This window comes from Cyprinus carpio, chromosome B15, assembly GCF_018340385.1.
Source record: "Cyprinus carpio isolate SPL01 chromosome B15, ASM1834038v1, whole genome shotgun sequence".
In the NCBI taxonomy this organism is placed as follows: domain Eukaryota; kingdom Metazoa; phylum Chordata; class Actinopteri; order Cypriniformes; family Cyprinidae; genus Cyprinus; species Cyprinus carpio.
In genome coordinates this window covers 16,709,214-16,733,369 of record NC_056611.1, presented here as the reverse complement: position 1 = coordinate 16,733,369, position 24,156 = coordinate 16,709,214, and the positions used below count along the sequence as shown (strand labels likewise).

The 24,156-nt window shown below is 35.3% G+C and overlaps 1 protein-coding gene across 3 annotated transcripts in view; it reads left to right on the top strand.

Annotated features, from left to right (window-relative positions):
• Positions 1-2,250: 2,250 nt before the first annotated feature.
• LOC109103202 (cell surface glycoprotein MUC18-like) overlaps positions 2,251-24,156 on the top strand; it is a 29,539-nt gene continuing 7,633 nt past the window's right edge. For all 3 annotated transcript variants that reach the window (XM_019116573.2, XM_019116571.2, XM_019116570.2), the window contains exons 1-9: positions 2,251-2,408; positions 20,659-20,777; positions 22,000-22,252; positions 22,367-22,437; positions 22,522-22,609; positions 22,694-22,873; positions 23,087-23,214; positions 23,515-23,650; positions 23,754-23,866. In XM_019116573.2, coding sequence (XP_018972118.1) covers positions 2,351-2,408; positions 20,659-20,777; positions 22,000-22,252; positions 22,367-22,437; positions 22,522-22,609; positions 22,694-22,873; positions 23,087-23,214; positions 23,515-23,650; positions 23,754-23,866 — 1,146 coding nt within the window. In that variant the 5' untranslated portion in view covers positions 2,251-2,350. The remainder of the gene's footprint in view (positions 2,409-20,658; positions 20,778-21,999; positions 22,253-22,366; positions 22,438-22,521; positions 22,610-22,693; positions 22,874-23,086; positions 23,215-23,514; positions 23,651-23,753; positions 23,867-24,156) is intronic.

Sequence of the window (24,156 nt, the reverse complement as noted above, 5' to 3'; positions counted from 1 at the left end):
AGCAGTAGATCACTGGATGCATGATCAGATTACAGGCTCTCCGAATCTGTTTTTCATCCACTAATGGTAGACAGTTCAAATAATATCAATTTAGAAACTATTTAAAAAGCCAACTAAAAGCCTCATTATCAAGAACAATAGAATTTATAATGACTGTTGATAAATATAGAAAGCACTGATTAAGACTCCAGGCTCCGCCGCTGGAATAAATATCAGGTCAAGCTATTGCTCATGCGCTTAGACTGCATGTCAGAAAATATACGTCATATACTTCAGGAAACATGACGTCCCTACGTCTCTCAGCCAAACAGTAGTAACTGAATGTATTATCATGAGAAAACAGTCAATATTGTACACTGTACACTGACACTAGAAAGTTTGTGAACCCCTACACTTTCTTACTGCATACATGTTACCAGCATAGTAGTCAGATCTTCATTAACTAAATAAAGAGAACCCAGTTAAATGATCATTTTATTATTTTCCACTAATTCATCAAACAAAATGATCCAGAAGTAAATATCTTTGTATGTAAATATATGTATATACATCTTTGTAAATATATGAACTTCCAGGGTAATCAGTTCAGGAGTAAATGGAGTTGGCCCTTCTGAAAAAATATATTATTATTATTTATTTTTTATTTTCATTTTCAAAATTTTGAATATTCTATGAGTCCACAAAGAAACAGGGAAACATCTACATGCCTCTCTTGCATTGGTTATAGGTTAGTGTTAATGAATCTAACATCAGATTAACTGAAAAAGAACGACAGAATAGCATGGAGGAAGCCAATGCTCATCAATAAAAAACATGGATCCAATTCCAAAGTTTGCCATTTAGATGAGCCAGAAAAGTTGGAAGAATATTTTGTGGGACCAATGAATTAAAAAATAGAACCTTTTGGTTTAAATTAGAATTTCTGGCTGGTTGTTATTATTGTCGATAAGCCAGTACTTTTATGTAATGACCAATATGTGATAAATATTCATGTACAATTTAACATGGAATAAAATCTTAATATAAATATTTTAAATATTAATATCTATATTCTATATGTTTTTAAATACATTAAAAATAAAATTACTCAGATTCTACGAGTAAATTTAGGCATCACAACATTACACTACACAGTACAACAAATGTATATTCATTTTGAGATTTGCTAAACATTAAATTTAACAGTGTTATTAAATTATTGATTGATTTTTTTAGGTCATCTAAATATGAAAAAGGGTTAAATAAGCATGTGCATAAAATATCAAATCAAGCAATATCTAATATTGGCCAATGTGTATAATTTAAAAAAAAAAAACTCTAATATTGGTAAATATTGTATCAAGGGGTGCAGCACCAAATTTTGGGCCCAGTTCACACAACCAAGGGGGTGGGCCTCTCACAACACAACACCTCATCATTCATATTAATAACAATAATCAGTTTATCATTATGGGCCCCCCTTCACCAAGGGCCCCTGTCACTCAGTTTCACTATTACTCCCTGTCCGACGCCACTACGTATCAATCGCACAATATATATATAAAGTATTTTACGTGCTATTTATATCAGAAACTAACTTTGGCGTGCATACTATACGCATGTGTTTGACGTGCATATAATACGAAGTTTTGTGTTCATATGACACGCACTTTGGCGTGCATATAATACGCATTTTGGCGTAGAAATAAGCACCTACCCCACACCCCTAAACCTACCAATTGCGTATAATACGCACGCCAAAGTCCATTTTTGCGTATAAATAGTAGCCAAATAGAAACAGAAAATCGTGCCATTGAAACACACATTCATGAGATCGGGTTAATATTGTTCATCCTAAATGAGAAGCTGCTCGAGAAAGTCAAGGTTTTCAGTACTGAAACTGAAGCACAACAGAAAGTTTTTTTTTTTTTTTTTTTTTACTGTCTTAAAATAGCAAAATAAAATACCAGACCTGAACCCAACAGAAAGGTTGTAGAAGAACTTGAACGAAGTTAATGCAGGGAAGCCTGACAGCACTGAATTGAAGCAGTGTTTGAAGATGAATGGGGCAAATTCCTGCAGGCTTTTAAAGGACGTAGTTTCCAGCCAAACACCTGCATAATACTTATATGATAATAATATGTTCACTTTAAAAATGTTCGTAAGTATTACTGATAAATACTGCGTTTCATGTGCATTGGTGTTGCAGACCGTGTGGCATTCAAAACTCGGCGCAGCCCACTAGGTCCCGCCCTCTCTCTCCGCACTTCAGGCGCGCTCAGTGCAAACATCTGCCCTCTGATGATCTACAGCAGACTTCAGCTCCCCGGCGCACTCACTCTTCTCGCATCAAAAATCGGATCAGGGAGACATGACCCTCCGTTATATCGCGCTCTTGATCGCGGGACTGAGCGTCCTCACGTGCAAAAGTAAGTTTCACCTGAAGTTTCACCTGAGCATGACATAATCATGTAAATAGTCAACACTAAAGTTTATGCAAGGAATGGTGTGATGTAAGCTGTGCCGTTCATTCTTGTGCAAAAGTGCGAGATAATTAACTCATTCATAAGAAATTAATGAGAACATTATATATGTAATGTATTTTCATTTTAAAGGCTGAGCTCAATTCATGCTGCATATGGGGTGATACAAGCTCAACTCTTCAAATACTTAGTATGATTGTAATTAATTCTAATGGTTTTTAAAGCAAATTCACACCCCACATGCAAAATAACAATTGAAGAAAGTAAAAAGAATTGTGCTTTCAGATATTTCTAAGTAGTCTTTAATGAGTAGGCTATGCAGTTTTTCATCTTGATTTTTTTAATGAGTAATTATAGCTATTTAAATGGGCCAAAAAAGTTAATTTAATGATCTTTAAAAGCCACATTATTTAAGTTATTGATTATTTTCTAAATGTATTATTATTATTAATAAACTATTTCCAATTTTAATTTTTCTGAACATTTTAACACTTTCGTAATTCTGTATTTTTTTAAAAAATATTCTTTAATTTAATAGACAAAGACACAAGCAGTGTTATAAACACTGTAAATATATTTTTTGTAAATAAAGATTTTTGCAGTACGTTTTACAACAAAATGCTATTTCAGTTTTTCTGCTTCAAATCTTCATGTTTATTTTAATGTGTTGCTTGCTAATACTTTGTAATTATTTGTAAAATGTACTAGCAGTTTTTGAGAGAAAATGGTTTCACCATCAAATGTTTTTCAGTGTGGGTAAAACAACATTATTGTAGCATTATATATAAGCGAAGGAGCCTGCTTTTGTTCATTGTCAGGAGATTTTTTATAATTTTTCAGTCACAGAACACTGAAAGGAGTTGTGTTGAGGACACAGTAGCAGGTTTATATCTTTCTCTTCACAGACCACGGGACTGTGGTTAGATAACATTAGTGTTTTTAAGACTGTTTAGCGCGAGATGATCTCATTGGTAATGAAGCAATGGATCATAGCGTGAGCAGATGTGTTTTTTAATCATGTTCAATATATGATGGAGTGGCCTACTACTTTAGCACATTATTTTATAATTAGAGATGAGGATTGACAAGGAAGGAACTGCATTCCCACCAATGGCATTTTCTTTGTTCTGAACTGATGTATGAGTTCATTGTCAGACATTGTTTCCATTCACCCTTTAATCTCCACATCTGTGCTGAACTTCCTCACTGTTTCTTCATCTTTCCTTATTCTTTTGCATAATTATCCCCTCTTCCTTTGACCACCATTCATGCTTTTGTTTTTTTAACTGACCTCCTGTTTTAGCCCCCTGCTTTTTTCCATCTCCTTTCCTGCACACCTATTGAGTTGTGACCTAATCTGTAGTAGCTCAGTACATCCTTCTGTCTTTCTGAGGATATGAGTCACAAATTGCTCTAATCATATAGTTGCTTTACTTTACCGCTTACAGAACTTAGGGTTTCAGTGTCCAGAAGCCTTTACCAAATGCCAAAAATAGACTCTGGAATGCACTAAAACACTTTTTTTTCAGTTCAGGATGTTCGTAACAGCTTACATTATTGTTTTTATATATATATATAAAAAACAGGGGCCAATATAGATCAGTTGTCTAATATAAATGGATTTGGTCTTTTTTGGTGAATTTGATTTGTATGTGTGTTATGTTATCCAGAACTGTCCCTAGTAATTCTAAATGCACTGCACTATTCAGGATGTCTTGTCCATATTTAGGGCCGTTTTAGAGTTACTTACTACAAAGTGGCTATTTCCATCACTTAGCAAAAAAGATAATGCATGAGATAAAACAGAATATATATTCAGAGATGTTTAATAGGCAACAATCAATGCAGCCTTTATGATTGTTGTTGTTTTTTTTTTTTTTTTGCAATATTGTTCTCCTTCCCCACAGTCACATTTCTAAAGAGATTAGTTACTAGTTTGTATGAACATAATGTATATAATAAAGTAAGCATCTTTGCTAGCAGTGCTACTGTTGAAATAGTCTTTAAAGTGTAGCCTATTAAAGTACCCACTGATGTAAAACAGCTGTGGAATTAGGGTTATAATATGTTTAAACTGTTGTTATCTCCATCCTATGTTAAATGTCTTGAGATTGAAACTGATACATTTATTTATGCTGGCGGTAGTGAAAGTACTAGTCAACATGAGACTTGTGTTGCACTACATGGGAAGAAACAAGTTTCTTCTGTTTTTCTTTTTATATAAAATATGAAATTGTGAAACAGAATCTGCACTAAGAACACAAAAACATTTCTTATTATAATAAATGTTGAAAACAGTTGTGCTGTTTTGGAAAACTGTGAAACATTTTTAAGGATTTTTTGATCAAAGTTCAAAAGGAACTTGATTCTGATTGGCTCAACGCGTTCTTCGGCTTGACCAATGGCAATGTTATCCATTAATTTGGGGAACTGAAACTGGCATTACTTTCATTTCTCTTGTATTACTCACATCTCTTTTCTCATCTCTTTTTTCTTATCTCTCTTATTTATTGTAGAGAAAATTAGGACTTGAGAATTAATATTACTGTAATATTGGTGCAGTGTTCTTCTTGTCAATTGTTTTGTACATCTACTTTTTATTACCAGTAGCTTAATGATAACATACAATTAAGATTATATAATAATTTTAGCTCAAATCGATGTTTCATGTCCCCATATTTATTAATTTTGGTGATTAGCCATGTAATTCACTCCACATCGACATCATGATAACCTTTCTGGGTTTAATAATATGTTGCGATAATAATTTACAACTTCAATATAATGTTTGTTCCATACTGATATCACTATTAATTAATTAGAGAAAAATAAAATAAGGTGAAAACTTGACAGTGGAAAAGGAATGACTAGTTCAGATATGACTGCACCCTCTGTCTGAGCTTTTTGTGCTTGGATTCCTGGCTTAAAGTCACTTTCCCTTTTCAGAATGAGCATACAGTCAAACCTTGTGCAAGAACCAATCAGAGAGAATCATTCTGAGAGGCTTGAAGCACATGTCATGAGCGATTAATGCTGCATGCCTTGCATTCAGTGTGTGCTACAGTACAGTGAGTCTGCAGTGTTTTTTGTTGCTGAGAGGCAGGTCTGAGTCCTGATTTATTTGAGTGATGGATAGCAGCTGACCATCCATTAGTGTTCAATCACTGTGCACGACTGAGAGTCATTTCCCCTTCATACTGCTCTCTGTGTCTGCTCAAACCTAGAGCTTCTCCAGTGTTGCCTCTTTGCCACTCTGTTTCCAGGAATAATCTGCATGCTTATAATACCTGGTATATGCATTGCTTTTTTTTCTGTCCATATCAATCCTCTAAATATCTGTCCTTATAACAGAAGAAGAAACATGCTCCTGCTTATGATATTCTGTGTCTATCAGTGTTTTATAAATATGTGTCTGGGTAATGCAGTATTGTTGAGATTAGGCTGACAGAATCCAGATCTCTGCTAGCGGAAAAAGCCCTGCACTCTTGTTAAACTATTGCTATAAACTGAAGTTAGGCGTGTTTTGAGGAAAAGTCTTTATTGCATTGACACGTTGCTTTCCCATTATTTTGAAATTAATTTGTTTTGATGATATCATTTATTTTCAGTGTTATTTGAATGTTTAAATATAGCTACTAGTAAACTGTTCATAGGTTGAATTCCCTCTCTGTCCGACCAATGGCAGCCAAGTTACCCAGGTATAGTATTCTGGAAATCTGTTTAAAAATAGTATTAATTTTTGGTGACATTAATGGCACAAAATTTAAATACATAGGCCTACATAATGTTGTACTTGATGTATACTTCTGTCAAGAGCATTGATTTATCTAAATACAGTAAGTAAGCAGACTTTATAAACTTCGCCATAGCTTTTTAATCTCTTTTGCAAAGGCATGGTGCTTATCAGCTCGCAAAACTGTTGACCATTAATGTAATACTTTCATTTCCCAGAAAGAGCATAAAATTGCTTCAGAGGGAGTGAGTGCATGTCTAAATGAGAGAGAGAGAGAGAGAGAGGACAGATCAAGATAATGATAAGATAAGACTTTAAATGCTTTTCTAATAATGGTAGATGGTATTGAACTCTGTAAGTGACCAGTGAGATCAGAGGCTCCACAATTCCTTTGCAGCTGGATTTATTAATGTTTGATTCCTTGCAGCTTAGTCATTTCCAAAAAAAGTGTATGTATTTTTCCTATTCCTATTCCTCCATCAGATACGGCACATTTTATAATATTTCAAGCACTGCAAAAGTTTTAAATTTGAAATTAAGAGTATGTGTAAAACTAATGGTTTGTGAAAACATTATATTAAAATTGCATTGTACACATCAAAGATTTAAGCAAATGTTAATGACACGATGATCAAGGAAATCAGATATCACTGGGTTTTTTGGATATCATCATATAAGCTGTGTGAGAAGGATTTTCCAGAATTAAATTTTTATCATTAGCAGTTATTCAGGATGTCAAATATAATAATAAAAATATAATAAAAAATGTTGATAGTTTTTGAATCATAATTGTTTCCCAAAACCAGTGAATCATTTAAATTAAAATAACTAGAACAGGAAGAAAGAGAAAAAATTACCAGTGTGCTAAAAAAAAAAAAAAAAACCTTTATTCAAGATATATTCTGTAAAACAAATCTTAATATTTAGGCAGTTTATCTTTCAAATTCTATCTTGTTTTAAGGATGTTTACTCAAAAACAAGACAAAATTACTGATAAAGAGATTTGTTTGCAGTGCAGCTAAAGCTGTTTAATGTCACCAAACCTGACTTCAGATCTCTGGACATGTTTCCATACTGCTTTCACTCTTCTGCACGCGGGTCCCAGCAAACAGCTGCCCACACCTGGCATTCAAACAATCACAGAACGTGCTCAAGTTCAGATTTCAGACAGCGAGTCCTGCCCACCCCCACAACACAAGCTCTCCTGCTGGGTTACAGCAATGAGCCATATGATTCATTGTGATTGCTCAAACACAGAGTAAGTGGCTGTGATATTACCTTTTATGACCAGCACATACTATTTATTTAGTACAGTCAACTTTTGGGAATGTGGCTGATAATCACTATGAATGGTCATGCTCATTATACATAGCTCTGGATCACATAACCAGCAGAGGTTAGTCCTGTAATAGAGACCGACGATCACTGTCTACTTTGATGAATAGATCATAGAACAGTTTTCATTACTGATTATTAGAAAATAGCTCTCATTAGTGGAGTATTATTTTTCTCAGTAGCAGTTTTTATTTTCATTTGTTTTTAAGTATAATGTATTCCTGTGATTGTAAAGCTAAATTTCCAGTGCCAGACTTTGAAACAGTAATGTATAGTACAGTATATATGAATGCATTATATAAATGGATTCTTGTTTGTTATGTTATAAATATTCATCATTTGAAATTCTATGAAACATTTTAGATGAAGGAATAATGAATATAAAGGGAGTAAATTGTCTCAGTCTTTGTCCAACACACTCTAACTTTGCATTATTGATGATAACCTTCCGTCATTTCGGTCTCTGAATCTGAAGACACTAACCGTCTTTCAACAAACACTTTGAGAACAAAAGTATTTAAAATCAATTTAAGACAATTTTAAAAATTAGAGGGTTTAAGAAAAAACTAGTTCCATCTACAAACCTTTCTTAAAGGGATAGTTCACCCAAAAATGAAAATTCTGTCATTAATTACTCACCCTCATGTTGTTCCAAACCCGTACAACCTTTGTTTATCTTCAGAACACAAATTAAGATATTTTTGATGAAATCCAAGAGCTTTCTGAGCCTGCATAGACAGCAATGCAAATACTATATTCAAGGCCCAGAAAGGTATCAAGGACATTGCTATAATAGTCCATGTGACATCAGTGGTTTAAACTTAATTTTATGAAGCTACGTGAATACTTTTTGTGTGCAAAAAGCAAAAAGCACCATTAAATCATGTTATGACTCTATATTGTACTAGTCGTCTACAAGTTTTCTGAGCAGATTGGATATTCTCCTTTGTGTCCATCAGAAGACAAAGTCATATGGCTCATTTGACAAAAAAAGATGTTAACAACTTCTTCTTCGGATTCAATCCAAAAATGATTCCCAGTTTAATTCGTCCTCCAGAACTTTTGCTTTACTTTGGGGACTTGAGATGCATAATGGTTAGAGCAAACAGTATTATGGTCTGAAGACAGAAATGATCGATTTACAAAAGTTGGTTGGGCCTGCAGGCCTGCCCGCTGGGAACTCAGAAGGTCTGAATGCGGCTCTTGTTCTGAAGGTCTGGAGGCTGCATCGAGGCCTCAGAGGAACTGCACTCTGCTCAGCTCTGGCCATGTGCCACCGTCTAACTGCTTCTAACATGCTGCAACCCCTGGCTACTTTAACTCGATAAGAACAAATCATGCAAATCAAAGTACATCTAAATGTGCAGCAATATGTACGATTATAGTGTTGTATACAAGTATAAAAAGACTCTGTCTGAATGCTTATGTGCTGTGGGAAAAATCAGTTTACATTTGTTCAGTTTGCTTGACTTACACAATGAATGGGTTACAGTTCATGTGTCTGCAGTGGTTTGTCATTTTAAATGGATCTGAGTTGTATTAATGGATCAAGTTACTTCAATATAATGCTTGCAGATGTGGGATGAAATCAAATGATTCATGCCACTTAGGTCGGTGGTTTGACACTTGTGGGTGGCGTAGTACTGCAGGGCATGATACGTCATTGTTGTACATCAGTCTTGAGTTTGTTTGGAGTTCATTCAGAATATTTTGTTGGCAAGTAATATTTTAAAATGTATACTTTAGAAATCTAAATATTTTCAGGGCACGGACGAATGATTTTAAACAGAACTGCAGTGCAGTTTTGCAGAACATCAGTTTGTCAGCATACAAATCCTAAGCCCAAAGTATTTTTATGTTGGTAAATCATGTTCTGTTGAATTTGCTGTCTGAGAATCACTGTAAGCTTGGAGCCAGGTTTTAACAGCTTTGGTTTAATGCTCAATATGAAGGCTGCATGGTGGCAGTAAGTAAACTGGCATTGTGATTGGCCTCATTTTTGTGGTTTTCTGAAACTATTTAGCATTTATGTGCTCTTAAAATAAAGCTCTGGATCATCTTGTGCAGGAGATTGGGATGGAAATTATGAGTTGTGGATGGTAAGGCCAGAGGCTGATTGTCCTCTGAATGGGGGTAGTGTCTTACAATAGACCTTAAAATGTGAAACACACACAACTGGATATTTAATTACAAATAATCACATGGCAATGAATTGGAAATTGAAACCTAGAGAGCTGCCTTGTAAGGAACCCAACAAGTGATCATACTGGAAAGTCCTGCATAGGCAACACTGTCTGAGAGACTCTACTTTTAGTTTCCATAGTTTGACATTATAATGTTGCTAAACTAACAGTAGATAGTAGAGTAAAAATAAAGATACACATTGGGTAAAATGATCATTTTTGATTCTGCTGAAAATTTCAGCTAGGCCCACATAGCACAAGCAGTCTATCAATACTTGTAAGTATGGAATGGAAAAAAGTTTCTAATCCACAATTATAACGTTGCAAAGCATTTTGGAATTGGCTTTTCATATGTACACATGATGTGTGACATGCTAAAATGGGGGCTCTGAGGACTTTTCTAGAAACCATACTGTTCTTTTATGTTTTATCTGCTGATTTATATGTATTGGATTTTGTTTTATTATTATTTTCTCATGCATTTAGCATTTTATACATTTTGACAAATGCATTGGAAAATGTTACAAAAAATGTTACAAATCTCAAATTGATAGATTAATTGAGTCTTGATTATTAGTGGAAATCATTATTATTTACTGAAATAATACACCGTGTCATGTCTGTGCGATTGTGTTCATAAACACTTTCTTAATATCAGAACCAACTCACACCATTAGTTGAGCCTGAAGTTGACTGCTGTCAAATCGCTCAAACAGAGCAATGGTTTAAAGCCACAGTGTTTACACTCTTCTGGGATACCAGCCAATGAATGGCTTACTTATAGTTGTGCCTCACATTAAACTGGGTAGGCGAAAAATTACACACTTCAGCTTTAATTGCCACTGCAGTTCTGACATCATCTTGATGAAAGGCAGAAATTCTTTTGAAATAAGTTTTTATTTGATTAGACACAAGACGGATAAACATATTAGTAAGAAATGGAGATGGCAGTGGTTTAAAAGCAGACAGCTAAGGAGGATTTCAGGCTCAAACACCTTCTTAATGCCCACATGAAAAGCCCACGACCTCAAAGAGCTCAGCCATGTGATCTGATTTTGAAACAGATCCCTGTCTATCTCTGATAGCAGGCCAAACATAAGTAAGAAATGTTCATTTATATGCTGTGGCTTGCTGTTGAGAAATGAGAAATCGTGCAGTTTTTTGCCTTTTACAGATGTGGTCGCTTAAGGCCACATATGTGAGTACTATGTAGCTTTTAGTCTATGGCCATTAGCATGCTAGCACTGTATGCTAGCACACTCCTTAAAGTTAATTGAAAATTATTTTTTTAGCAATACAATTTAAAGTCTTTCTCTTCTTGTAAAATGGACCAAAATGATGACTCATCCTGTACTACACAATTTTTGTCTAATTAAATCCTCTATGAGAATGTCCCTGACCCTAATAGCAGCCATTGACTAGCATTAGCACATTGCCAATCATGTTAATAACTAAAGTCTATACCTTTTTTAAAAGGACAAACCCTTCGATATGTGGAAATTTGCTGTTTCATATAGCAAATGTGTCGATGCTGAATAGAAAACTGCATTTATCAAATCATTTAATGGGCTCTTCAGACACAGTAGTGTAATTTATGAGGCTCCCAACCTCGTAACCTTAGTCACAAAGACCCCTCCGTGTTCTCATAATTTTGTCATTGTGAAGCCTTCATATATCCTCATCTGGTGCAGGCGTGCCTAATCTCTGTAGAATGGTGCCTCCTTTCCCACTTGCAAGTGAAACGGACATTTGTGGGGTTAGTGGCTGATGACAGAGCATGAATTGTGGAGCGTCTGGCTTGCGGGACAGAGGGTGCTCCATAATGGTCATCTTATCCCAGCCATCATATGGCCAAAGATGCCAGGCATTCCTCAGAGACTGCCCTCACTGTTTCCCTGCTCCCCCAACTAGAGTCTTGTGTGTCCCTGGTTCTTTGTTCTGGACTTTTGCCATAAGTGTAAGTCTTCCCCAGCGATACATACCACTCAAATCCCTCTAGATGGTTCTTTACACAACATATCAAATCCTCAGCCACTGTCACCTTCTCACCTTTTTGCTGTAGACCTAAAACCATTAACGTGTTAACTAAAAATCACAGCTGGCTTCAGAATGATTTCTGATGGATCATGTGACACTGAAGACTGGAGTAATGGCTGTTAAAAACTGAGCTAATGATATTATGCTAGCATCTGAGCTATGATTATTTTCTGTGCGACAAAATGCAGTTTCTTTTTATTTCTAAACTGTTAGATTATTCCATCAGCTGTCTTTCTGGGTGGGCAAATGCCACTTGGGCCATTGTGTGGTCTCTGACCCTACTCATGTTTCTGCGCAATTTGTTAGAGCAAGTGAAATGTCTTCGTGGCAGTGCTATAAACTTGAGTTTACTCGTTTAAGTAGCTCAGAGACAAATTTGAATAGTTACTGTAACTTTAAGAAATACTTTTTTGCCATTATAATAATAAATGCACTGCAAACATGCAAACTTCTGTGAATCAATGTGCACTTTTTATGCTAAAAAACTCCTGATCTTCAGTTCAAACACTACATTCATGTCTGTTTTCGATTGTGGACTTCCTTGCATCTTGATGTAGCCCCCGGGAACCTTTTACAGGCTTACAGGGAACCATTTGCATCTATGAAGTGAAGCAAGTTGTAAACAGCCACTGGCTCATGCTTTGAAGCCCTTCAGCTATTAGCTAGTGAACAGGGATAGATGTTCCTCAGGGAGCTGATGTTGACAAGGAAAGGCAGCTTCTTCTCTTCCTTCATTTATGCAGCTAAATAATTCATGGGGTTTCCTGAAACACCCATCTCTGCTGATCACAAACATCTAAGAGGCCTTTTATGGCCTGTGTGAATGTCTCTTTCTCAGGCAGACACAACAGCTCACAATCTTGAGCCAACAGGAATGAGCTGTTTGAATCAATGAACTGCTTGAGATTTATTTTGGCATGTAAATGTGAAAAACTTGAAATGTAATCAGTGTCTGACTCAGAGAGTGATGTAATGAACCCTCTGATCATCTTCTTTTTTGAGCGATTTGTAAAGATCTAGTGACAGTGTAACGAGTTTTCGGGAAAAACTGCCAATGATTTATAATTTATGGACATTATGCCTTTCTACTGAGGATGGTTTGGCAAGAGCTCATAGTTTTTCTTCTGATATTGCACTACTGCATTACAATGGGTCACCAATACTTGACTCTCCAGTAGTAAACTGAGGTTTCTGTGTTTAGACAAATGTGGGTCTAATAGATCACACTTAGGAAATACAAAAATGTTTCTGAAAGCAATTTTATATACATAATGGGTGTTTCTTCAACGATTGGCACTTTTGGCCCTGTTGACTTTTAGAAAATAAACTTAACTTTCAACACTTTGACTAGTTTATTTAATGTGTCCATTAACAGAAGGTCATTTCCACCACATCTCAAATTATGTGTTGTGTTATAACAGCATTTTTTTAATAAAATGGATGACTCCTGGAAGGCTAATTTCATAGCTGGCATTTTAAATATTTACACTACAATATTGTCATACATTTTTGAAATGACAACATTACAGCTGCACTTGAAATGACACACAAATAAAAATAATCTGTTCACAAGTGATGTTTACTGTTTTTCTCATACCACACATCTCATATTTATTCTCAAGAGACCGTAGTCTCCTTGGTAGCCGTAACTTTGGCTAATGTTCTTGGCAAGGTTCTCTCAAACACTCTTCTAATGTTAATAGGGCATTTGTTCAGTTATAATGACACTCTCAAAACGTTAGCACAAAAACATTATTAATACAATTGTTTATGAAATGTTTCCTGAAACATTTTTGTTGAATGTTCCTCTAACTTTTTTTAAAACCTTAATACAAGTTTCATATGGTTTAAGCAATATTCAAAAGTAACTTTCCCATAATGTTTGCAAAATTATAAAATGAAATGTCCCTTTAAAGTTTTCCCTAATGTTCAAATAACTAAGAAAACGTTTTTTAGCATTCAGAAAAACTAGACATTTAGATCGCTCAGAAAACATTTTGAAATAATGTTTTCATAAGTTAACAGGAACATTAGCAAAACATTCTTGGAACATATTTTTGTTAGTTTACTAACTTGAATTAACTTTATTAGTAGCAAAATTGGTGGGACGGTCTTTTTTTTACACAAAACAATAAATGATTGAATCAAAGAATAAATGAACAATATGACTTGGATGTTAATAGTTACGTCTACATCCCACATGATCCGCTGGAATCGTGAACGCACATACGACAGTTTGCAGAAGCTAGAGACTGTGGTTTATAAAGTTTCAAATATGGATATTTCTCTTACACAAATGCTTTGAGTCACTTTAGAAAACCTTAATTAACCCCCCAGAGCCGTGTGGAGTACTTTTTATGATGGATGAATGCACTTTTTTGGGCTTCAAAATCTCGACCACCATTCACTGCAATTATAAATCTTGAAGGAGCCAGGACATTTTTTAATATAAGTCCGATTGTATTCGTCTGAAATAAGAAAGTCATATACACCTATGATGGCTTGAGGGTGAGTAAATCATGGGGTAATTATCATTTTTGGGTGAACTATCCCTTTAAGTAGGCTGATTCAGATGTGTTTTATAACTCAAGGGTTCTGTGAGTTTTCTCCCGGTCAGACCAGTTCTCTCTGTGATCTTCTGTTTAGATAATTCTGGCCTCCAGAATATGAGACTTACAGTTTTCCTGTCATCACAACATTCCATTTCTGGAGATTAAAAGATGTTTAACTTAACAAAGTTTTTTTATCTTTGAATGCAGTGTATTTAATAGCTATCCCGCATACTTGTGTGTCACATGGTAAATGCAGCTCCTTTGGCACACTGGGAGGCTTGTGATGCAGAACCCAGCATCATGCCCCTTTCTAGTGCACCAAAAAAGGAATGGGCCACTCTCTAGTGCTCTGTCACGTCGGGTAACTGGCTATCTTTAGAGCTTAGATTTGCTTAACCAATGAGAGATCTCCATCGCGTATCCCATACTTCTCAGGGCAAGTCATCACAATCAGTGCAGCATAAATAATGTCCTGCTGCTTGTTCCCATACCCCAGAAATCAGCAGCTATTTTTGCTGCTATTTAAGCATGATTCGTCTGAGACGTGGGAAAAAGGGACGGAAGGGAAGTGGAGGTTCATGGGAGGATTCTTTGGAAAAAAAGTCCACAGAGATCATTGCTAATACACACCAGAGATGAAGTCCATTTGTTATGATGGTTGAGTTTTTGGAGGTTGGTGGGGGAGGGGGGTGGCTGATGTGCCATGTTGTAGGTCGCTGGTGTGTGTGACACTCTGGGAGTTTAACAGCTGCGTTTGTATGTATTATCTCCACTTGAGAGAAATAATAAAGCACAGTCCATCTCAAAGACAGTACAGTTTTGCAAGGTCACGTCAGCTACAGCTTAGTCACTATAAGTTTTTGGGCTTATAAATAGTGATTATGTTCTCATTACTTTAACTCCGCCATAAAACTGCTGTAAAGATCATGCGATAATATTGGCTAAGTCTGCTCTTCTGAAGGCCTTCCAACAGTCTGTCCATGTCATTCAGCAGCCTGGACTGAAGTATAGGAACTCCACTCTAAACCCATTAAAGCCTTTTAGAAGAACCTCTGAACCACAGGTCGGGGCAATAATTAGCTAGGAAGAAGTGCTTAAGTAGCCAGGAAGAGATAAGCTCAGTTTTTCAAGGCTAGCCAGAATGCTGGACCCATGAATTTATACTAGCAGAGGCTATGTCTCTTTCAGAATAGTGCCTAAGACTGGAATTAGTGCGTCTCAAATTATTGAACAATGAAAGGTGGTTTGCTATGAAATGTGCATTTTTTTTGGATAATAGTTAAAAAAAAACCCTTTCACAACAAACTTTTCCAAAAAGTTCCCATTGTATTGTTTTATTCACATATATACCAGTAACACATTTTAGGGTCATAAATGTAGCTACTACTACTACTACTACTACTACTGCTAATAATAATAATAATAATAAGACAATTAATTAAAACGTTTCTAAGGAATGTTACTCAATTATAAGATTTTTAAATCCATATCCATTCATAGAAATGTTTTTTCTATGAATGAGATTTCCTAAACATATTAAAAAAATTATAAAATATATAAAAACCTTAGCCGTGCAGTACTTGATTTTTGATATTTTGTTTCATGTGTCTATTTTTGTTAAAATTGTAATCAAATATTAATTTCTTTTGATTCTATGAATTTAATCGATCAGACATGTGGTTTGATTAAAATGGAATTAATGACTTAAATGGAAACATTAAAATGGATTTGAATGTGTAATATGGAAACAGTATTTTCCTGTGGTTGCTAATCAGTATAATATGTTGCTATAATTGCATCGGCCTACTTTGAAGTGCTGTATTTTTAGTAATGAATGTCTGTGTCTTTGGGCCAATGCATGTAACCACAATGGCATGATATGGAACCTTTTGATTGTGTCAATCACACCTGATAGACTGCTGTTTTATTCTTAGATGTGATAAAGCAGCACGTGTCAGCTAACGCTTGTATTTGCTCCATGAGGTAATGTACAAAGAAATATTCTCTGTTAGCACAGTCATTCTCCTGTCTGTTGTCCCATAACAGAAGTCATCGCCCTTGGCAGCAGAATCTCCACTAGCACTAATCTGCAAGGCCAAATAAACAACCCTAATAAAACAACTTGTGCAGCATTAGCTTATAGCCTACTGCAGAGCTGCTGTAGGCCGCCAGCGTTTGTTTATGCTGTAACTCTGTGGAACGTCCTATAAATAAAGCAAGTGATGATTGATAGACTGGCTCCGGCACTTCAATTTCACTATGCAGCAGTGGGAGTTTTTGTATGCTTATGAATAAGAATGGGAGCATGACATACATCTGGAATCCACAGGAGACAATTGAAAAACAGGTGCATTATCCATTAACAGTATTAACAATGACCATTTATAGGCCCCTATATGGTTGTACTGGAGCTGAGGGTTGTGAGGATCATAGGGATCATAGAATCTGGAGAATGGAGTCAGACCCCCAGCCTGGGGGGATTTTCTGTGTTATAAATTGAATGTTTGGAAAGAAAGCAACCATTTATTTCCTGTTTTTAAGCCCAGTTGTGCTTGGCTGGCCTCAAAGGCTATTATAATAGAGATTTCTGTAAGATTGCAGACTTGAGCTCATTATGAGCGGCTCAGATCAGAATATGACATGTTTGAGTGTGTAAGTGTGCTTCTCATACATGCTGGACTGTTGAATTGTCACAAAGGTCAGACAAGTTCAAATATCCCATATAACACTGAAATATGTTGAATAAAGATACATGTCACATTCATATATCAAGAAAATTGATAAGCCAAAAATTATTGTTATGCCATCATTGCCAATAACCGATAAATTGGCAATATAAAAATGTTATATTATCTTGTCAAAACAGAAAACAAATCACTAAAGACTAAAGTCAGGTGTTTTAAATTATATGAGGCATCTAAAAGGCATCCCAGCATTATATTGTACAGTATTAAAAATGTCCATTAATTTTAAAGATTTAGTAAAGATTATGTTTAACAGTGTTAATTAATTATCCGAGAACCAAAGAAAAAAAGATTTGGAAGGTTTAGAAATTTCTGTTTTTAAGTATTTAAATTTTTTTTTACAACATTGCACTGTTTGGAGCATAAGAAACAAATGGCCAAAAAAAATAAATAAAAATAATAATAATAAGAAAAAATATAGATAATTATACAGTATGTATATATATATATATATATATATATATATATATATATATATATATATATATATATATATATATATATATATATATATATATATATATTATATACAATATAACTATAACAATATTAGAAGTGAAGCACGGGTCGCGCGCTGTTGAGGTTTGGCCAGGAACGGTTCCAGATTTAAATCAGCTGCTTTCACATATATTTTATTTTCAGTGCCAATCACTGCTATTTCGAGAATGAATCCCGCATAAATATGCGATGTCATTCCCGAAACTTTGTAGGGTGTTTGTGTCCGAAAAACAAAAGTTTCATACAAATCCTGTATGGATTATACCCTAGAAGGTAAAAATACCCAAAGAGTTCTCCCTTTATCACTAAAAAGCATCACTGATCTTCGTTCATCGTGATCTGCGAAAGTTCTATTATAATCAATGAAGCTCTCTAAACTGCACAATGAATCTTTTATTTACATCGCGTCTGCATAGTATATATAAATTTTGAATTCAATGTACCAGTTAATTTTTAGGTTCCAGGCTATTTTATCCATTACTCTCTAAAATGGGAATAATGTTGGAAAGGATCTTTAGAAATTTTTTATATTTTGCATTTTGTACTTATGTCGCCATTTAATAGCTGTTTAATGAAAATAAAAATTTACTAAAATATAATATCCTCTAGTCTACAGAGTACAGACCTCTATGTCTGGGTCTCAGGAGAGTTTTTGAAGACGATTTTTAATCGAGTGTTAGATGATGGCAAAGACTATCTGAATGTAAAAACAGAAGAATAGAGCCTGAACAATTAAATATAACTCAGAAAATACCAAAATAATGTGCATCTTCCATGTCGTGTATTAGTATATCTGCATGCATGCTAATGCACACGTGTGCAATTGTGTTAAAGCGTCCTGCATCTGTAACTTCCAGCTGTTCCCTTAGTGTGTATTCAGGATTTCATGGGGTGATTTCTGTTGTTCCCTTTTTCTTCTCCAGCAGTCACAGGATGTGCTATTTTTGTTGTCGACTTTGTGTGAGGTTAAAAAGCTGGAACAGCTGCTTAGTATTGGGTTCATCTGGGACATAGACATGTCTCACAGCTTTACTGGGAAATGTGTAAACCTTGAGTTGTGTCTTCCTGCTCAAAGTCTTCTGTTTGAAACCCTGGCAAAAACTTCGGCTTCATTGTTCAGACGTCCAGGTTTTGTCCAGTACTGGTGCTCTGAAAGGAGAGCTTATTTTAGTAGCTTACTCAATAGAGTGATAACAGAGCAACCTATGTGTAATGGTTATCTGCTCTCCAGACTGTGGGGACACCAAACTGTCAACAGTGGCTCGCAGGCACATTATTAGCTCTCACTTCCTTTTTTGGCCATCTTTTTTTGTCTGAAAGCTTGTCCATGCTTAAAAAGAGTGACATGCTGAGTGTTTCTGAGACTCTTAACTATAATTGAAGCTCGTTATGATGTTCTGCATGGTTGCTGCTATGGCATCTTGGCAGACTTTCATTTGTCTGCAGGTCTTTCTTAGCTGGGCAAGATATTAGAGTTCACTGTTATTTTTTTCTTATCTGTTTCATTTCATCTCTGTAATCTTTGAGATTCAGTCAAAGGAAATGCTGGTCATTATGACGCCCAATTCTGGATGTTTATGCTTACAGATGATTACAGATTTGCATATGACATAAATGATTCTTAGCTGAAAGGCGGATTTTGAAATAATTTACATACAATACCATGCAAACGTTTTTTTTTTTTTTTTGAAAGAATATCTTATACACACCAAGGCGACATTTATGCGATCAAAAATACAGTAAAAATTGTAATATTGTGAACTAATATTGTAATATTTTCTATTTGAATGAATTTTAAAATGTAATTTATTACAGTGATGGCAAAGCTGAATTTTCAGCATCATTACTGCAGTCTTCAGTGTCACATGATCCTTCAGAAATCATTCTAATATGCTAATTAGCTGTTCCAGAAAGATTTCTTATTATCATCAGTGTTGAAAATAGTTATGCTGCTTCATAATTTTGTGGAAACTCAACTGATACATTGTTTTTCAGAATTCTCTGACGAATATGAAGTTCAAAAGAACAGCATTTATATAAAAAACTAAAATCTTTTCTAACATTACAGATGCCTTTACTGTCACTTATTATTCATTGCTCCCGAATAAGAATAAGCTATTAATTTCTTAAAACCAACATATACAAATTGCCTGTTCAACAAGGGCAATATTTTGTTGGTGTGAGACACAACATTAGCATGCTAACTAAACCACCACTACTAAAAATATCAAAATCAGAGATATCAAAAAAATTCTTCAGAAAATCTTCAGAAACTTCAGAGACAAGGCATTATAGATACCTCAGTCCTACATTTCGTACACAGTGAACAAGGTGAATGTTTGATGGCAACAACAAAGAGCATTAGCCTTACGCTAATGTCGCTAATGCACAGGAAATGCCTTTGTTTGGAGAAACTAATCAGATTTCTGTAATGTGAAAGCATCCTTCATACTCAATTATACTCTTGTATTGCCCACTGGACCACATAGGGGCCAGAAAGGCCATTTACAATATATTTGAAAGGTTACTGAGGAGCACCGGTGCAAAATCAATTGGAAATGCGAATCTAGATTATACACCCTCTCTGTGAAGTGTGTTAGCAAACTATTCTCCTCACAGAACAAACAAACAGCATGGATGTTTGTGTCATGTCTTGTAGTGATCATACTTTTGAATAGTTTCAGCCTCCTCATGATTCACAGCATTAAGATGCTTTAAGGGAGAGAACAGCTCATTTCTGGCAAACAGTAGGTCACTTATTCTCTAGATAAATCGAGTCTTTCTTCCTCCTGAGATGTGACATGCGGGAATGCTACACATGAATTTGGACATGAGTGGGCTCCGTGAATTCCACTCATAATGTCTTCTCCCTCAAGTGCTCTGCTCCCACCAGATTGTGCATTTGACATGGGAACATGGGTGGTGCGGTCCAATCAGAAGTGGTCTTCCCCATGCCTTATTTCCTGTTAAGTGGTCACTCCATTCAAAGGATATTATGAAGGGGCTTAGTCATCACAAAATCTGTCCAGGAAATGTTGACCCCTTTACTCAACAGATTTGATAGTATAAAGTTTAGGCCTATTGACAAATCTTTGTGGGTTGATGTGTTTTCAGCATGGGCCATGGTGGATGTGAACATGGAAGACCGGGTGGAAGTATCTTTAAAAGGCCAGGCTGAAATCTCCTGTATCTACACTCTGAAGGAACCAGCCAAGATGATAGTCTGGTTTACGGTGAGAAACAGGCCCATTCACACTTTACATGATTTTCATTCACCAATATCAGCTAAATGGGTAATTACTATGAAAAATGACCTAAAACCCTAAAATCAAAAGATGAATGAAGAAATGAAACAAGATTTTAAGGCTATTAAGAATAGGCTAACAATTAAGTGCATTTCCTCCAGTTATCATAACTATAATACACAAATAAAATGTCTTTATCATTTTTAATTTAAATTCGCTTAACATCAGTATATTGTAAAAATTACATGTATTTACAATAAATAGAAAGTTTGGTCACACTTTATTTTAAGGTACAAATCTCGCTATTAACAAACCATTAGCTACGACTTTAGCTTCAAAAACCTCCTAATTTGCTGCTTATTAATAGTTAATTAGGTAGTTGTTAAGTTTAGGTATGATTAGGGATGTAGAATATGGTCATGCAGAATATGTGCTTTATAATTACTAATAAACAACAATAATAGGCATGCTATTAAGTTAATAGTGAAAATTGGTTCCTATACTAAAGGGTTACCAAAAATAATTACATGAAGAATATTTACTACAAATACAATAATTGAATTGAATTGAATATGAGATTTTTATTTTCTACAGTACTTAACAGTAGGAGAAAGGAGTGTTTAAATAGATTTCATATTCTTAATATTCTTTAATTTATGGCAATTTTATCAGTAGAATTTCGATGGAATGTACACTAACGTACAAAGGTTTGGGTCGTTTTTTCAAAAAGAAGTCTCTAATGCTCACAAAGGCTGCATTTACTGTATTTGATCGAACATACAGCAAAACAGTAATATAGGAAAATAGGATTACGATTTAAAATTAATTTTCTGATTTTAATATATTTTAAAATGTAATTATTCCTGTGATCAAAGCTGAATTTTCATCATTATTACTCTAGTTTTCAGTTTCACATGATCCTTCAGAAATCATTCTAATATACTGATTTGATGCTAAAGAAACATTTCTTATTATTGTCAGTGTTATGGTTTTGTAGAAAACTTTTTTTTTCAGGATTATTTGACAAATATAAAGTTAAAATAACAGCATTTCTTTTAAAATATACACCTTTTCTAATATGGTTTTAAAGTGAATTTTGATAATTCGTTGCAACCTTTCTGAATAAGTGTATCTCAACATTCCTATACTTTTAAAGGGTAGTGTACAAATAAATGTTGAACCTTTTTTTTTTTTTTTTTACTTTGTCCAGAAATCGCCAGGCAGGGACCAAAGCAGGAAAAGAGTCTACTACTATGATACTCTACAGAAAGAGATCATTGACGAGGGCAGTGAATACGCTGGACGGATCAACTTCACACACTCTCATGAACCACAGAACTCACGCGGAAGTGCCCTTCTGATCATCAACAACGTGCAACTAAGTGACCAGAAGGAGTACATCTGCACCGTGCATGATGTGTCGACAGACAGCGGTGAAGGACACACTCTTCTCCAAATATTCAGTAAGACAAATCAGACTTGTTTTAGAAGCGCCTGTCCAGGCTAGAGTATCAAAATAATATGCCTCTTGACCTACTTTGAGCTTCATCCTAACACCAAACCTCTCTGTCCTGTAGACTCGCCGTCTCTACCTGTGATTGAAGGTACACACACAGGGATTTCTGTTACTGCGGAGGAGCCATCAAAGGTAAAGCTCAAAAAAACAAAACAAAAAAACTATTCGTGTATGTACATTTTAGGGACTTTGCATAATAATGGTGTTTTCACTCAGGTTGCACACTGCAAAGTGGATGATGGATATCCCAGACCCAACATCACATGGTATAAGGACAGATTCCCTCTCCAACAATCAAATAATGGTAAACACAAGACCATTAAATGAACATTCTCCAAAATAAAATGTCATTTTATGACAATAACAAATAAATCTGAATCCCGTTTAGAGGTAAAGATCTCGGAGTCAGAGACAACCAAAGCTAACGGCCTGTTCACAGTCGAGAGTGATCTGTACATTAAGCCTCAGAGGACAGATGAAGATGCCCTTTTCTACTGTGAGGTCAAATACTTTGTCCCCGGTGAAGTACGAATGACAGAGTCCAAGAAAATCAACATCACAGTCCACTGTGAGTCAATATCCTTCTAACTTACATTTACTTTTAAGGCAAAAACAATAACAACAACAACAAAAAGTCATCATTTGCTCTTTCTGCTGTCGTCCAAACTTGTATGACTTTCTTCTGTGGATTGATCGATTTTTGAGCGCACAGTGCTCTGTGCTGCCATCTGTTGGATACACAAAGCACAACAGTATCTTACAATTTCATTTCATCTTTCAGACCCTACGACAAAAGTAACAGTGTACGTAAATCCACGTAATGGTCTTATAAAAGAAGGCGACACTGTGGAGATCCGATGTGAGGGAAATGGAAACCCTCAGCCGGTTTTTAGTTTCACACATAACGAGGTAATATATGAGCTGAGATTGTGTTTATTATGCCTGCTTAACTTAATACATGATGTTTAATAACCACATAACTTATATTATCTTGTATATTATTAGCCATACAGTATGAACATTACTTTGACTGATACTAGAATACTTTCTGATTGTAACATTTTCTGTAAAGCTGATTTGAAATAATATGTATGGTAAAAGTGCTATGCAAATTAACTTGAATACCAGCTGTTTTGAAATCTCTGAGCCATGTGAAAAATATTTATTGGCTCACCTGCAGTTCTAATTATTCTCATTTTTTTTTTCCAGGAAGAGTTGAGTGCAGATAATGAAATGCTGCTTTTGGAAAATGTCAAGCGGTCACACAGTGGGACGTATGTGTGTCAGTCAATTGACTTTGGCGAAGGCATTTATGCTGAGGACTCCGTCAATATTACGGTGCACTGTAAGAGCATGTTCCTCTGCAGTTCCTGTGCCGTGGCAGATGTTGGTGAGATGATGTCAGCTTTTATCTTCATGGTGACTAACACCTTTTTTTTCTTTCTTAGATCTGGATCAAATTGTGGTGACACCAGAGGAGACCGTTCTGAACCAGGGGGATGATCTCCCCTTAACCTGCAACGCTTTGTCTTCTTTACCCACACAGACATCATGGTTTAAGGTACAACAATAAGATGCAGTCAGAACTGATGATGACACCATGCTGACCTGTAATAAAAATAAAAATACAAAAAATATATTTTAAAATATATGTCAAAATATACAAAGAAATGGCCAAAAATGCTGGTATCATCTCATTTTTAAAATTTCCAGTACCAAAGTCTTTACTTTTTAGTAACATGGGAATATTTGTAGCAATAGCCAAAAATACATTGTATGGGTCAAAATTATCGATTTTTCTTTTATGCCAAAAATCATTAGGATATTAAGTGAAGATCATGTTCCATTAAG